Source organism: Carcharhinus amblyrhynchos, chromosome 5, assembly GCF_965287045.1.
Source record: "Carcharhinus amblyrhynchos chromosome 5, sCarAmb.v2.hapA, whole genome shotgun sequence".
Lineage (NCBI taxonomy): Eukaryota > Metazoa > Chordata > Chondrichthyes > Carcharhiniformes > Carcharhinidae > Carcharhinus > Carcharhinus amblyrhynchos.
The window spans coordinates 108984665-108999546 of NC_137328.1; the positions used below are offsets into that span (position 1 = coordinate 108984665).

The 14882-nt window shown below is 44.0% G+C and overlaps 1 protein-coding gene across 6 annotated transcripts in view; it reads right to left on the reverse strand.

Moving 5' to 3' along the window:
• Positions 1-14882, reverse strand: part of tenm3 (teneurin transmembrane protein 3) — a 909202-nt gene that overhangs the window by 185900 nt on the left and 708420 nt on the right. For all 6 annotated transcript variants that reach the window (XM_080189440.1, XM_080189438.1, XM_080189437.1 and 3 more), the window contains one exon: positions 7555-7769. In XM_080189440.1, coding sequence (XP_080045566.1) covers positions 7555-7769 — 215 coding nt within the window. The remainder of the gene's footprint in view (positions 1-7554; positions 7770-14882) is intronic.

Consider the following 14882-nt stretch of genomic DNA (forward strand, 5'->3'; position numbering starts at 1 on the left):
AAGAGATGTGTGTATGTGAGAGATAAGTTGGCTAAGAGATCAGATTCATGGGACCAGAAAAATAGGAGCCGCAGGATCTACAGGAAAAACAGATCAACAGGTGTTGAACTCCTGCATTGTGCTAATTAAATTTTAAATGTCAATCTAATAAACCCCGTTTGCATTCTAGTTTTTGTCAATATGGTTATTCCTCAGCAAGAATGGTCTTACTCTGGGGCTCAGAATAGACTCCAAATCCCTCCAAAAGCTTCAGATATAAAAGCATTCGATATAAAAAAAGATGTGTGGGTTAGGTGCATTGGCCATGCTAAATTGCCCCTTAGTGTCCTGAGATGCATAGGTCAGAGGGATTAGCGGAATAGATATGTAGGGTTACGGGGATAAGGGCCTGGATGTGATTATTGTTGGTGCAGGTTCAACGTGCTGAATGACCTCTTTCTGCACTGTAGGGATTCTATCAAAAGGAAGCTCCAGGTCCCAATGTTTGAGTAACACTTGGGGCGTTCTACCTATCCAAAAATGAATATGTCATTTTGCATTAAATAGTTTATAATAATAAATGCATTATTTCATTAGAGTTGGAGCATTCAAATATCTAAAGTGGACTGAGGCATTTGATCACAATGTTCACACTAATTATGGAGCCCATTTCCACTTTATGATGAAGAAGAAAAAGGGGCAAGTTGTCTTCTCCACGCAAGCAACAAGAATCTGATTTGAATGCAATGAAATTTGCTCAAAAATGGGCTCGTCAGATTACTGTGCACCGAGTGAAGAAGAACATTTTCCCCACTATAACTTGTTTTCTTCTTAAAGAAGTAGGAAAGTTCTTCCTGAAAGTTTAGTCTGTCGAACTCAGCTGCCAGCTAGTTGAGACTTTTTTTGTGATAAAGTAAGTGTAGATTGAAAGCACACTTGCACGCCACTCTGTGGCATTAGTTGTGGCTGTTGCTGTATCGCAACAAGCTGCCCCCAGCAGTTTCTAAGGCTGCTGCGTCAAAACAGCTTCTGTTCCTACCATATCAGGATGCAGCTGGGAAGAATACAAGGGCTGAGTCTGGGTATAGGATGAGAGCGATGATTTTTCGATGCAAGATTCACGGACTGACTCTTCACCCAGCTGATGTTGCTGGGAAGAAATTGAAGCTATTCTGAAAGCTGGGCATCATTACTATGTTGCTGGGCAGCTGAGACAATGGGTGGAATCCTGTACCCTCCCCGTGTCGGGTTTGATGGCAGAGAGGCATTTAATCATGTGGAGGGGTAGCCAGTGGCGAGAGCCTACCAGCTTCCTGCCTCCACTCAGACTGCGTCTGTGGCAGGAAAGCCTTCGGATAGTCTTACTACCTTACTGCCAACTGGGGCCCTTAAATGTCAAGGACCTCATCCTCTCACTGCTCATACTAAACTAGAGGCAGCATCTGGAGGAAAGGACTGTGAGGGGGTGATGGTGGAGAGGTAACCCTTTGGGAATCCTAGTGTACTTTCTTGTAGACTCTGGGAGAATTCAAAGGCACTCAACAACTGACAAAGGGACCCAGTATCGGCAAATGGGGGCTGTTAAAAACTATCCTCTTGCTCTTGATGCTGATCCCTCTCTCTCTCCTCACAACCCCCATCATCACCAGTTCTTGCCTCTTCAATTCGAGTACTCGGGTAGGTATAGTACCAGCAGTGGCCACTACCTCGCTAGTGGTGTAGTTGAGTGCAGAAAAGCAGCTAGCCTCTGATTGGCTGGCAGCTGCAGATAGACAGGACTCTGCCCTTGGGGTCCATGACCTTGGCGGAAAGCCTGGTGCTGGCCTGTAAAGTGCTGAATGGCACAAGATGTAGAGGGCTTCCAGAGAAGGGGCAACACAGGGGTCTCACCAAACCTTTAGCCAGCAGCCAAAGCCCCTGTCTCTTCCACAAGGCTCCACCCAATATAACCAAACTTCTCTTCATTTCCAGAGTCATCGTAGAAATGTTACCATCGACGACAGTTCATTGTTGTCAACAGGGTATTTAAGTTTAAATTTATTTCTTAATGCCACAAGTAGGCTTACATTAACACTGCAATGAAGTTACTGTGAAGATCCCCTTATCGCCATGCTCTGGCACCTGTTCGGGTATACTGAGGGAGAATTTAACATGGCCAGTGCACCTAAGCAGCACATCTTTCAGACTGTGGGAGGAAACTGGAGCACACGGAGGAAACCCATGCAGACACAGGGAGAATGTACAGACTCACAGACAGTGAGCCAAACCGAGAATTGAACCCAGGTTCCTGGCGTTGTAAGGCAGCAGTGCTAACCACCGTGCCACCTCACCGCCCAACAGTTTCCCTTTGCAGTATGATCCAAGTAGATTTTGCTCCTCTGGAAATGTTGGGGTTTTTATTCTGTGGCTAGGAAATTGTAGAGCAGCAATTGAAAATTGGTTTGGTTTGTGGTGGAGCTAGGGGAACCCACTCAAGCCACTGGATTCATGACAAAGTCCGAAATACCTTATCTTGCCGTGGCAAACTTTTGCAAGGATGCATTTTTAGTATTAAGACTGCAAACTTCTGTTCCTGATTAAGATTCAGTGCATGTTCTCATGTCAATATAAGGCCGTTCAATTTTTTAAATTTCCATTGTGAATTGCCGGTGGGTATGTGTGGATGCATGGATAATATTGTTGCGAAGACAAGAGCAGCAACAACTACAAAAATATTAATAAATCAAAATTTGAGCAATACAGCTGTAATATATAATTGGAACCCTGGGCCTGCACAAGTGTTTAATGTAACAGTGTATTAAAGATACATGAAAGGGACAGAAAGCTACATAACTATCAGTGACACAGCACAGCCAGAGTTTGATAGATTCGATGCAAAGTATCCTAACCATTCCTTTCCTTCAGCTGCCCCAAGCTGATCAGTGATGCCTGCACCAGGCTTTCCACAACGAGGATTTTTCACCCAAAAGTAACTCTCAAATTGAGATTTGATCTAAACTTCTCAAAGCAATGACTAATTGTGTAATTTTAATCTAATGCTTTTGTCTACTTCCATCTGCTCTCCGAACTGGGCAACATCCTGAGCTCTCAGACCCCACTTAACAATCTATTTAGTTTCCCGACCGCTTGTCTTCTATCACTCCTACTTTTCAAAGAAGCCGCATGAGTCATTTTGCTGAACATTCTTTAAAACTATACTAATTTCACTGACTGCTTTTTAAAAAATCTATTTGATTGGTCAGCTTTTCGCAAATCTCTGCTAAATTCCACACATCATTTACCTTTGATAAAGCTTTGTGAAATTAAAGTGCATGGGATTAGGGGTAGAGTATTGAGATGGATATAAAACTGGTTGGCAGATAGGAAAGAAAGAATAGGAATATACCAGTCTTTTTCCAAACGCCCATTAGAGGTTTAAACTTCTCAGGAAATTCCCAGATAGGCTCTTCTTCAAATGGGATCAGAAGATGGTTACCCTATCAAATCTCTTCCTTATTTTCAAAACCACCATTTAATAGGTTGCCCTTTAGCTTTCCTATCTCGTGAGAAATGAGGTCCAATTTATTCTGTTTTTCCTGAATAATCCATGCATTTCTCAGAGCTCACTTTTCTAAACGTTCACTCCCATTATTTTACCTCCAGTTATTGGTTCTATTTGTTTGACAGCAACTGACATTTGACTAACAAAACTTTTGTCATCCAGTTAATTTGCTGGTTATCTGGTTTAACCCCCTCTTCCTTTCTTTAAAAAGTTTATTTATTAGTGTCAAAGTAGGCTTACATTAACACTGCAATGAAGTTGCAGTGAAAATCCCCCAGTCGCCACACTCCGGTGTCTGTTCGGGTACACTGAGGGAGAATTTAATGTGGCCAATGCATCTAACCAGCATGTTTTTCAGGAAATCAGAGCACCTGGAGGAAACCCTCGCAGACACGGGGAGAATGTGTAGACTCCACACAAGCAGTGATCCAAGCTGGGAATCAAACTCAGGTCCCTGGTGTTTTGAGACAGTAGGGCTAACCATTGTGCTGCCTTGTAATGAAGTTGAGACATTAGTCACTCCCTTGTGGCACAATACAATCTGCATATTTAATCTTCGTTAAATAAGTTTGCACACAAAATAGAGACCTGTGGATAAGTTAGTGGCCTATGCTCGTGACTCCATAACCCTATGGGTGTCAACACCTTCAAGAAAAAAGTGAAGAACATTGGAGAAGAGGATCATTTTAAAAGAGGATGCTTTTTTTCTGAGCAGAGCTTCTGAAGGGCTTTTTCATTGTAGCTTCCAGTCACATTGTTTTCTTGTGGTAAAATGGCAAGCTGAGGTATTGAAAAAGGCCCATGCAACTGCTTCTTTATTAGGTGACCATGATGGACAAGCAAATTAGTCAAATAAACTGCATGACGGTATATGTGGCCAATGTGACCTTTAGATAATTGAGGAATATATTGAACTAGCTCTGATAAAAGCAGATAACATCGTTCCATGCGGTAAAAGTGGTCAGCATGGATTCTCATTAAGAATTTAGGTTAAGTTCTGAATAGTTTGTATTGTCCCTTTTATTCTGAACAAAGGGAGCTATTGATCTGCTGGCTACATTCAAATTAACATTTCCAGGGAGCACTGTGCAGTGATTCCAGTTGATGCCTGTTGTATCAATCTTCTTTAGCACCTGCATTGACCTCATTTATTTAGTAAAGCTTCAAGCAATCTCAAGTGACAGGAGAGTGGCATTTTGTCAAAAGTATGAACAACATATTCTCATTTACTGAATGGAACACGGGGGGAGGGGGCATTGAAAGGATTGGCAGATACACACTTGGCATCCAGGTTTTAGGTGGCCATCTTCTATTTAGCAGCTATATGGAGGGGTGATGGATTGTGGGCTTAGCACTGGTGAAAAGGGCGAGTGAGGGCTGCAATCTTGTGGCTTTATTGAACTGAAGCAGAAGCCTATATTCTGGAGCCTTGATATTAGGTGGGTCGATGGCCTAGTGGTATTATCGTCAGACTATTAATCCAGCAACTTCAGCTAACATTCTGGGGATCTGGGTTCAAATCCCTCCATAGCGGATGGTGGAACCTGAATTCAATTTTCCAAAGTCTAGAATTAAGAATCTACATAATCATGAAACCATTGCTGATTGTTGGCAAAACCCAGTTGGCTCAATAATGTCCTTTAGGGAAGGAAATCTGCCATCCTTATCTGTTCTGGTCTAGTTGTAACTCCAGAGTCACAGCAATGTGGTTGACTCTCAACTGCCCTCTGAATTGGCCTAGCAAGCCACTAAGTTTCCAGGGCAATAGGGATGGGCAATAAATGGTGGCCAGTCAGTCACGCACATGTTTCATGAATGAATTAAAGAAAGCATGAGGAGGAGTTGCAGGGCCTGACAGCACAGGGATCGGGGTCTGGAGTTCAGCAACATTTGAGGGATTGTCCCTGTTGCTTTGGCAGCATTGGAGTGGAGGGCTACTGGGGGTTTGATAACTCTGTTAGAATCATAGAAGCCCGACAGTACAGAAGGAGGCCATTAAGCCCATCAAGTCTGTACCGACCACAATCCCATTCAGGCCCTATTCCCATAGACCCATGCATTTACTCTCTAATCCCCCTGACACTAGGGGTAATTTAGTGTGGCCAATCAACCTAACCTGTACATCTTTGGAGTGTGAGAGGAAACCGGAGCACCCGGAGGAAACCCACGCAGACATGGGGAGACCCGGGACCAGAACTGAAGCTGAGACACTGGCACTGTGAGGCAGCAGTGGGTAGGAGAACCTGGGGTTGGTAGCGCAACACACTACCAACCTTGTGGCGACCTTGCTGCTGGGGAAACCCGACTTTGGCCACAGCAGGATGAGGATCTGGCCGCAATGGAGGGGGCTCCAGAGAGCAGCAAAGCCGAGTGGCGATCCTGGTGTTTGACGGGGGGAGAGGGAAGCAAAGCAATGTGACCCATCATCTTGCCAATAAAACAAGTCACTGATATTCCACCATGCACCTAACCTCCCCATTTCAGGTCTTAATTACCCTTCCGTTCTGAATCAAGCATTGGTTTAGGAATTGTAATTCAAAACAGATGCACAAACACACTTTTTAAAAAAAAACTTGTATGATGTTCTGCTCTGTATAATCCTGACACAAGGATGTCAATTCATTATGTCTTTACCAAGATTCGACTGCAGTGCTGATTTATAAAATGAGAGGAACAGCGGGCAATTTCTTGTTGCACAGATCCAAGAAACCAAGAAAGTGATCTGTTATTACGATGCCAAGGTGATGCAGAGACACTCCAGCAATCCTCAGGGGTTTATCATCTGTCAAACTAATACTTTGCAGAATCCAAAGCAGGCTCTTTTTTAAAAGGGACTGCACAGTCTCCACATCGAACAGGCTGCAGAATTTCAATCAATTTGGCACGGTCAATTTACAAGGATTGCAAATAAAAATCTGCAGGATTGAAGACAAATATATCTGCCTCTAAATAAAGAAAGTGTGAATGGCAATGAGCAAAGAATACACCACAGCTCCCCTCTCATTGGTGATGACTCAGTAAGTAGTCCCACAACACCAGGTTAAAGTTCAAAAGGTTTATTTGGTATAATGAGCTTTCGCAGCGCTGCTCCTTCCTCAGGTGAGTGCATCTTGAAGGAGCAGTGCTCCGAAAGCTCATGCTACTGAATAAACCTGTTGGGACTTTAACCTGGTGTTGTGAGACTTCTTACTGTGCCCTACCCCAGTCCAATGCTGGCATCTCCACCTCAGTGATGACGGTCAGCAAACAATAGTGTCAGAGAGCTTCATGCATCGGCACTTCACTGAGCGTTAATAAACAAAGTGAAGAAGTGGCAAATATTACACGGTGCTTAAGCAGGAATGTTCCCATAAATAGTTATGGGGTGGAGGGCAGGGGGTAGGGGATTGGATTTGTCCATTTTGGCAGGAAGAATATAAAAGAGGCATGTGATCTGAATGGTGAGGGATTGCAGAGCTCTGATGGGCAAAGGGATCTGGGTGTCCCAATGCATGAATCACTAAAGGCTAGCGCACGCAAGTAATTCGGAAAGTTAAGAGAACATTAACATCTATCCTTTTATAGCCAGATTGTCTCATTAGGAAAGGTCGGATAGGCGAGGCTGGTATCCTCTGGAATTTAGGAGAGTAAGAGGTGACTTGATTGAAACAAATAAGATTCTGAGGGCTTTTGATAGGTGGACATAGAGAGAATTTATCCCCCTGAGGGAGAATCTAGAACTAGGGATCACAGTTTAAAAATAAGGGGTCCTCCATCTAAGACAGTGATGAGACAAGATGTTTTCTCTGAGGGTCCTAAGTCTTTGGAACTCTTTTTCTTGGTATAACTGTGTTCTGCACATGAACAGCATCAGAAAATTGCAAAATTTCCTAGCTGAGGAACAACAGCGTGAAAGATTGAGGAAGGAATCAAATATGCCAAATGTTTTTTTCAGCCTGTGAACTCCAGTAGTTTAACTGTTCAGTTGATAGCCAACAATCTACAGTCACGTTCAAGACAGATCACTGCTAAATGCAGGGTATTATGAGCCATACCTGAGTGTGAGAAGGAGGGAGCCCTTTCCTGCCATATACTCCAATCAACGCATCTTTTGGAAGCGATATGTTGAACTTGAGGAACTGGGGCTGATCAACAAAAAGTTGAGATCTCCAGAAGACTCCGGGAGGCACCTCCTGTACCGTCCACCGACCCAAGTCAACCTCGCCTGAATCTATGGTGTTGTTTTCTTGATAAGTGATGCCAAGCTTTCCTTGAAATAAAGAAAATACTTTCAGAATGCAAGATTCCAAGTCATAGGGGTTTGAGTCAAGAAATCAATCTTTGTGTTGTGAGTCTGGAGGTGATGCTTAATCATGGCCATCTTCCTCCAGGCTCCTTCTTCAGTCCCAGTGCAAGTAACGTACTGAGATGCACCAATTCGAGGTTGTTGGGTCAAATCCTACCATGAAATCGAGTTCACATGGCTGCAGTAATAAATGAATTATCAGTAGACAAAGTCATGTTGAAAATGTGGGAAAAGAGTCTGAGCTTAGCATGGGGTTGGCTGGGGGACCAGGAAAATTAGCATATCGTCAGCAGCACTCTTACTGTAGACTGGCTGCCTCTGTATACACATGAAATAGATGGTGTAGACAAAGATGGATGTTTCATTATATCTATCAACAGGATACAGCAGAATGTCCTTGATAATAACTCCAAAGCTATAATAAAGACATGATTAGATGACCACCATCTGAACGGACATTCTACTCATCAATCACTAAAGAGTATGACATTACCCATGGGGCAAAATTAAACAGCTACTGTCTTGGGCCTACCTCTTTGTTTCATATGTAAATAATTTTCCGATGTGTGTGACAAGGAAAAATTATTTTTACAAGAGGTTGTGAGAAATGCCTTATAAAAAGGGCTAACTATACACAATTGAGGAGAGCAGACTGAAGAAGCCTTAGGAATTCTCCAGTTCTCCTCTCTTTACTGATAAGAAGGCAATAAAGGATTCATCACTTGGGAATGATTTATCCGAATATCTTTCAAGCTCTGACAAAACCTGTCTTGTTTTTTAATGAGCATGGTACCTCAGATATGCAATTTAGGAAAGGTGAGTCTGCCTGGTCTGCATGTGACTCCAGGCTCGCACTCTCTGCCGGACTAATATTCCACGAACTGACCTAACACGGTGGCACAGTGGTTAGCACGACTGCCTCACAGCACCAGGGTTCAGGATTCAATTTCCGGTTTGGGTCACTGTCTCTGCAGAGTCTGCACGTTCTCCCCATGTCTGCGTGGGTTTCCTCCAGGTGCTCCGGTTTCCTCCCACATTCTGAAAGACGTGCTGTTTAGGTGCATTGACCCGAACAGGCGCTGGGGAGTGGCGATTAGGGGAATTTCACAGTAACTTCATTGCAGCATTAATGGAAGCCTTAATTGTGACTCTAACAAATAAACTAATAAATAAACTTTAACACATCCCTCCACTGAGCAAAAAGCTGTGTCAGGGAAGTGGCCCATCCACCATCTTTCTCAGGTCAAATTAGGAAAGACAATGAAGACACCATCGCTGCCATCTTAAAAACTATTCGAACCGCACACAACACAACAGCTTGGTCTGTACTGTTAATGAGTCCCAACTTGATGAGGAGCTTGCTGAACTTATTGGGTTTGCAATTTCAATCATGGCAAAGATGTGCAGGTTGGGTGGTGTGGCCATGCTGAATTTCTTCTTAACATACAAAAATGTGTGGTTTCGGGTGATTAGTGGAACAAATACATAGGGTTAAGGGAATAAGTTCTGTGTGGGATGCCCGGTCAGAGAGTTGGTTCAGACGTGACGGGCTGAATAGCCCCTGCTGCATTGTAGCAATTCTGCGATTCTGTGATTTCCCATTTGTGGTCGAGTCTCAAAAGTAAGTAAACTGTCTTGGATACTGCCTTTTCCAAAGGCAATGAAAGGGAATGAAAAGACCATTGGGCCCTCCAGCTGACTCATTTCATTGGCTCTATTCACTCTCACCATTCATGGACTTGAGGGTAAATTTGGCAAGCGAATGCTCCTGTGAGAAGGCTGTGTTTAAGATATGATGCGGCCCTCGAGTCCAACTTCGCAGCCCCAGAAGCATGGGCTTACTGAATTTGCTCTTTAATCTCTGAAAGACTAGTTCTGCATCAATAATTCATCATCCCCAAAGACTGTGAAGCAGAATAGTCATTCATCCTTCCTATTGAAGCCTGGCCTTCCATCCTCCAGTCAAACAGTCTCTCTGTAGGATGGAACCCAGGTGGGAAGAATGCACAAATAGCCAGATCTCACCATATAATGTGGAACGGCCTTCAGAATCCACTGAAGTCTTCTTTTTTATTTATATCTAACTTGAAGCACTTTGCAATGCGCGTACATAGCTGTTGTATAAGCTAATGTTAGGGCATCTATCCCTATTGCTCCCCGTTGCTGGGTTATGTCTTAGTAAAACTGGATGATCAGAATGGAGGCTCTGTGGTTAGTGCTGCTGCCTCAGAGCACCAGGACCCCAGTTCATTTCTGGCCTCGGGTCACTGTCTGCATGGAGTCTGCACGTTCTCCCCGTGTCTGTGTGGGTTTCCTCTGAGTGCTCCGGTTTCCTCCAAAGGTTAGGTTGATTGGCTGTACTAAATTGCCCCTTAAGTGTCAGGGAGACTAGCAGGATAAATATGTAGGGTAACAGGGATAGGGCCTGGGTACCTATAGGAGAAAATGCTGGAAAATCTCAGCAGATCTGGCTGCATCTATGAGGGGAGAAAAGAGCTGATGTTTCGAGTCCTGATGACCTTTTGTCAAAGCTTTCTCCCTGGGAGCATTTGCTTGCCGAAGATCATCGGGACTCGAAACGTTAGCTCTTTTCTCTCCTTACAGATGCTGCCAGACCTGCTGAGATTTTCCAGCATTGGTTTCAGATTCCAGCATCTGCAGTATTTGCTTTTATATAGGGTCTGGGTGGGATTGTTGTCAGTGCAGACCGAATTGCCTCCTTCCGCACTGTCGGGATTCTATGTATGTTAACAATTCCAAACAGTGTATGCACTCTGCATGGTAAGTACACATTTTCACAGTGTAATTCCAGAGATTGCTCATTGTGCCAATCATCAGTCAACCATCAGGACCCAAACAGCGGAACATTAAAAATGGAATTTCAGGATAAACATGGCATTTGTTTAGTTTAAGGCCAATTGACTGAAACCTTTGTCTGAATTGTTGGAAAATTAAAGGAATTCTTTTTACCAGATTTCACTGGCACGTCTCTAAAACAAACAAACATGGAATGATCAGAGAATCCGATATCTCTGAGAGAAGGAGCATTGAGTTAATCCCTGCTCCAGTCCTTGCTGCTGTGACAGAAAATTGGAAAAAAAAACTTGTCTGAAGTGCTTAAATATTGAGGTCACTTTAATTTCACCAGCTTTATTTTTGTATGTTAGCTTCTGGTACTGACGAGCCCAGTAGGCATATGTCCTGGGACCACTGTGTGTGGTGTCGATAATGCACACAATCAGTTCTCATTCATGCATGTATCCGTCACCCCTGACTCAACAAATGTTGTAAATGATATCCCACAGCATGGGATAAATGAGCAACATGTGGGGCACTGCCATTATGTGAAAAGTAATATTACTTCTAGGCCAAGAGCAGTAAGTCAACATTTTAAAAAACGTGAAAGCCACAATGCTCCCAGCTATGCTTTTTTTTTGCCTTTTCCTCCCTAAGAGACAGATTCTTTTCTCAAACGCTTTGCTGTGCTGCTTTTTGGCACACTTGGCGGATGCAAGTTTCTCCTGGGCTCATCTGCTTCTTGCCCCAGGATAAGAAGGTGTAGCAAATGCCCATCAATTTAAATAGGCGGCACATTGGCTGGCACTGCTGCCTCACAGTGGCAGGGACTCGGGTTCGATTCCTGGCTTGGGTCACTGTCTGTGCAGAGTGTGCACGATCTCTCCCCCTTGTCAGCATGGGTTTCCTCTGGGTGCTCCGGTCCAAAAGACGTGCTGGTTAGGTACATTGGCCATACTACATTCGCCCTCAATGTACCCAAACAGGCGCCGGAGTGTGCCGACTCGGGGATTTTCACAGTAACTTCATTGCCGTGTGAATGTAAGCCTACCTGTGATAATAATAAATCAACTTTAGAGTTTTCCAGATAACAGTAACTGTTGCAAAGGGCCAGAAGACAAGACTACATTTCAGAATAGCTCGAGCAACTTTGTGCTTTTTAATAGTTAATTTAAGTAGAGTGGACACCGCTGGCTAGGCCAGCCTTTATTAACCACCCCTAACTGCCCTTAGGTAGGTGGTGTCAGTTTTGATTCAAATTAGTTTATTGCCAAGGCATTTCAGGGTCACAGAAGCATAGAATCCCAACAGAAAGAGACAATTCAGCCATCAAGTCTGTACTAACTCTCTGAAAGAGCATCTTCCCCAAGCTCTTTCCCCACCCTCTCCCCATAACCCCACACATTTCCCATGGCTAATCCATCTAACCTTCACATCTTCAAACACAAAGGGGCAATTCAGCATGGCCAATCCATCTAAACTGCACATCTTTGGACTGTGGGAGGAAACCGAAGCACTTGGAAGAAACTCATGCAGACACAGAGAGAGCGTGCAAACTCCACACAGTCACCCAAAGCCGGAATTGAACTCAGGCCCCTGGCACTGTGAGGCAGTTCTATGCCAGGATGCTGTCCTGTCACATTATCGTGGGTCTGCAGTCACCTGTAGGCCAGACCAGTTAAGGACAGCAGATCTCCCTTCCTAAAGGACATTAGACAACCAAATTGGTTTTCATGACAATTGTTTCATGGTCCTCATTAGACTTTTAATTTTTGATTTCTTTTTATTTGAATTCAAATTCCACACCTGCTATGGTGGGATTCAAACCCAGATCCCCAGAACATTATCTTTGGCCTCTGGATTACTAGTCTCGCAACAGACTAGTCTAGTTCGGAGGAGAGGTTGGAGAAACTTGGTTTTAGCTATGAGGAGAGGTTGGAGAAATTTGGTTTGTTCTCACTGGAACGACAGAGGTTGAGAGGCATCCTGATAGAAGTCTAGAAGATTACGAGGGGCAGGGACAGAGTGGATAGTCAGAAGCTTTTTCCCAGGGTGGAACAGTCAATTACTAGGGGGCACAGGTTTAAGGTGCGAGGGGCAAGGTTTAATGTAGATGTACAAAGCAAGTTTTTTACATAGAGCGTGGTGGGTGCCTGGAACTCGCTGCCAGGATAGTAGTGGAAGCAGATACGATAGTGGCTTTGAAGGGGTGACTTGACAATACATGAATAGGATGGGAATAGAGGGATATGTTTCCAGGAAGGGTAGGCAGTTTTAGTTCAGTCAGGCAGCATGGTCAGTGCAGGCTTGAAAGGCCGAAGGGCCTGTTACTGTGCTGTAATTTTCTTTGTTCTTTGTATCACAATACCACTATCTCACTTTAACTCAGGATGTGCCACTTTCCTCTTCCTGGTTGGGAATTTTGTCTCTTATTTATTACTGTACTTAACAAAACATCTGTTTGTGAGAAAATCTAAAAGAAAAGTTGGCTGAGATGCCGAGGCAGCCTTGGTTGGTGCGATGCTGTCCTCTTTCTCCATACATGCAGCACACAAACAATCAAACAGCCCCTTATGCAGGAGCAAGGAAATCTGTGTCCCTGTGCTTTCTGGAAAGCACGCAAGCATTGCCTAATCGCAGAATTGCAAAGAAATGCAGAATACAATTGCCACACCTTGCCAATGTCAGGAAATGTGACAACATGAAAAATCAAGGTAATCCAGTAACTGGGAACGTATTTTGCTGACTGTATGTTTTTTAATGCAAACTTTTGAAATGGAAACCGTGTCGTGGCAGAGGCAGTTTGGCTGGGTTGATGGAACAAGTGCTTTTGAGCTGTTGATGAACCTAGCAACACCGTCAACAAGCGTTTCCCTTGAGAAGGCAACAATGGAGCAGACAATGTCAAGGGTTTGAGGAAGATGGACTGGCATGGCAGCACATTGATTAGCACTGCTGCTCCAGGGGCCCGGGGTCAAATCCAGGCTCGGCTCACAGTCAGTGTGGAATCTGTACGTTCCCCTTGTGTCTGCGTGGGTTTTTCCAAGCACTCTGGTTTTCTCCCATATGATTTGCGGGTTAGATTGATTGGCCATGGTAAATTGCCCCTTGGTGTCAGGGGGACTAGCAAGGTAAATACATGGGATTACAGGGATAGGGCCGAGGTGGAATTGTGATCTGTGCAGACTCGATGGCCAAATGGCTTCCTTCTACACACATGATTCTAAGTTGCAGGTTCAAAAGAGGAGATGGGATGTAAACTTTACAATTACAGTCTAAAAGGCCGTCTCATGTAATGAAGGTCATTAAGAATGACTGCTGAGGATGTTTGTACAGAGCAGGGAAGATCAAAAGGGAAAATGGTTTATTCAGGAGCAATCGATGCAAGTTAGCTATTTTGTGACCTCAGTCCACAGCAGGAAAAGTCATGTGAACTCCGTTCATGGGATGTGGGTGTCACTGGCTGGGCCAGCATTTATTGCCCATCCCCGAGGATACTGAAGAGTCAAATATATATGGACCTGGAATCAAATGTAGGCCAGACCAGGTAAGGACAACAAATTTCCTTTCCGAAAGGATATTGTTCTGCCCCACATTAGAAGCAATTCTGGAACATATAAGTGCCTAGTGTGGTAACAATTACTGGATGCCTATAATAACCTTACAGGATGCTGTTTGGTAGGATTATCCCTGAAGTTAGGGAAATAAAAGGTGTTTTCAACTGGGTAACTTTAGGGATACTGTGTATAGCCATTGAGTTAGTTATGTGTATTTCTAGATGACATTTTTTGCTGTGTACTTCATTGTTTAATAAATAGTTACTTTGTTTAAAATAATCACAAAGGTGCCTGGGACATCACAGAATCCCTCCAGTGAAGAAGGAGGCCATTCAGCCCATCGATCCAGCACCGACAACAATCCCACCCAGTTCCTATCCCTGTAACACCACGTATTTATCCTGCTAATCCCCTGACACTAAGGGGCAAATTAACATGGCCAATCAACCTAACCCACACATCTTTGGATTACGGGAGGAAATCGGAGCACCTGGAAGAAGCCCATACAGACATCGTGGGGAGATCGTGCAAACTCCACACACTCAGTGACCCCAGGCCAGAATTGAATCCGAGTCTCTGGTGCTATGAAGAAGCAGTGTTAACCACTGTGCCACTGTGCCAGTTTCACGTCTTTCCTTGCATTATACCAAATTGCAAATACAGTTGAAAGCGGGTGTTTCAAGTTTTCCTTCTGAGATTTGGAATAACCGGGTGTTTAATATCA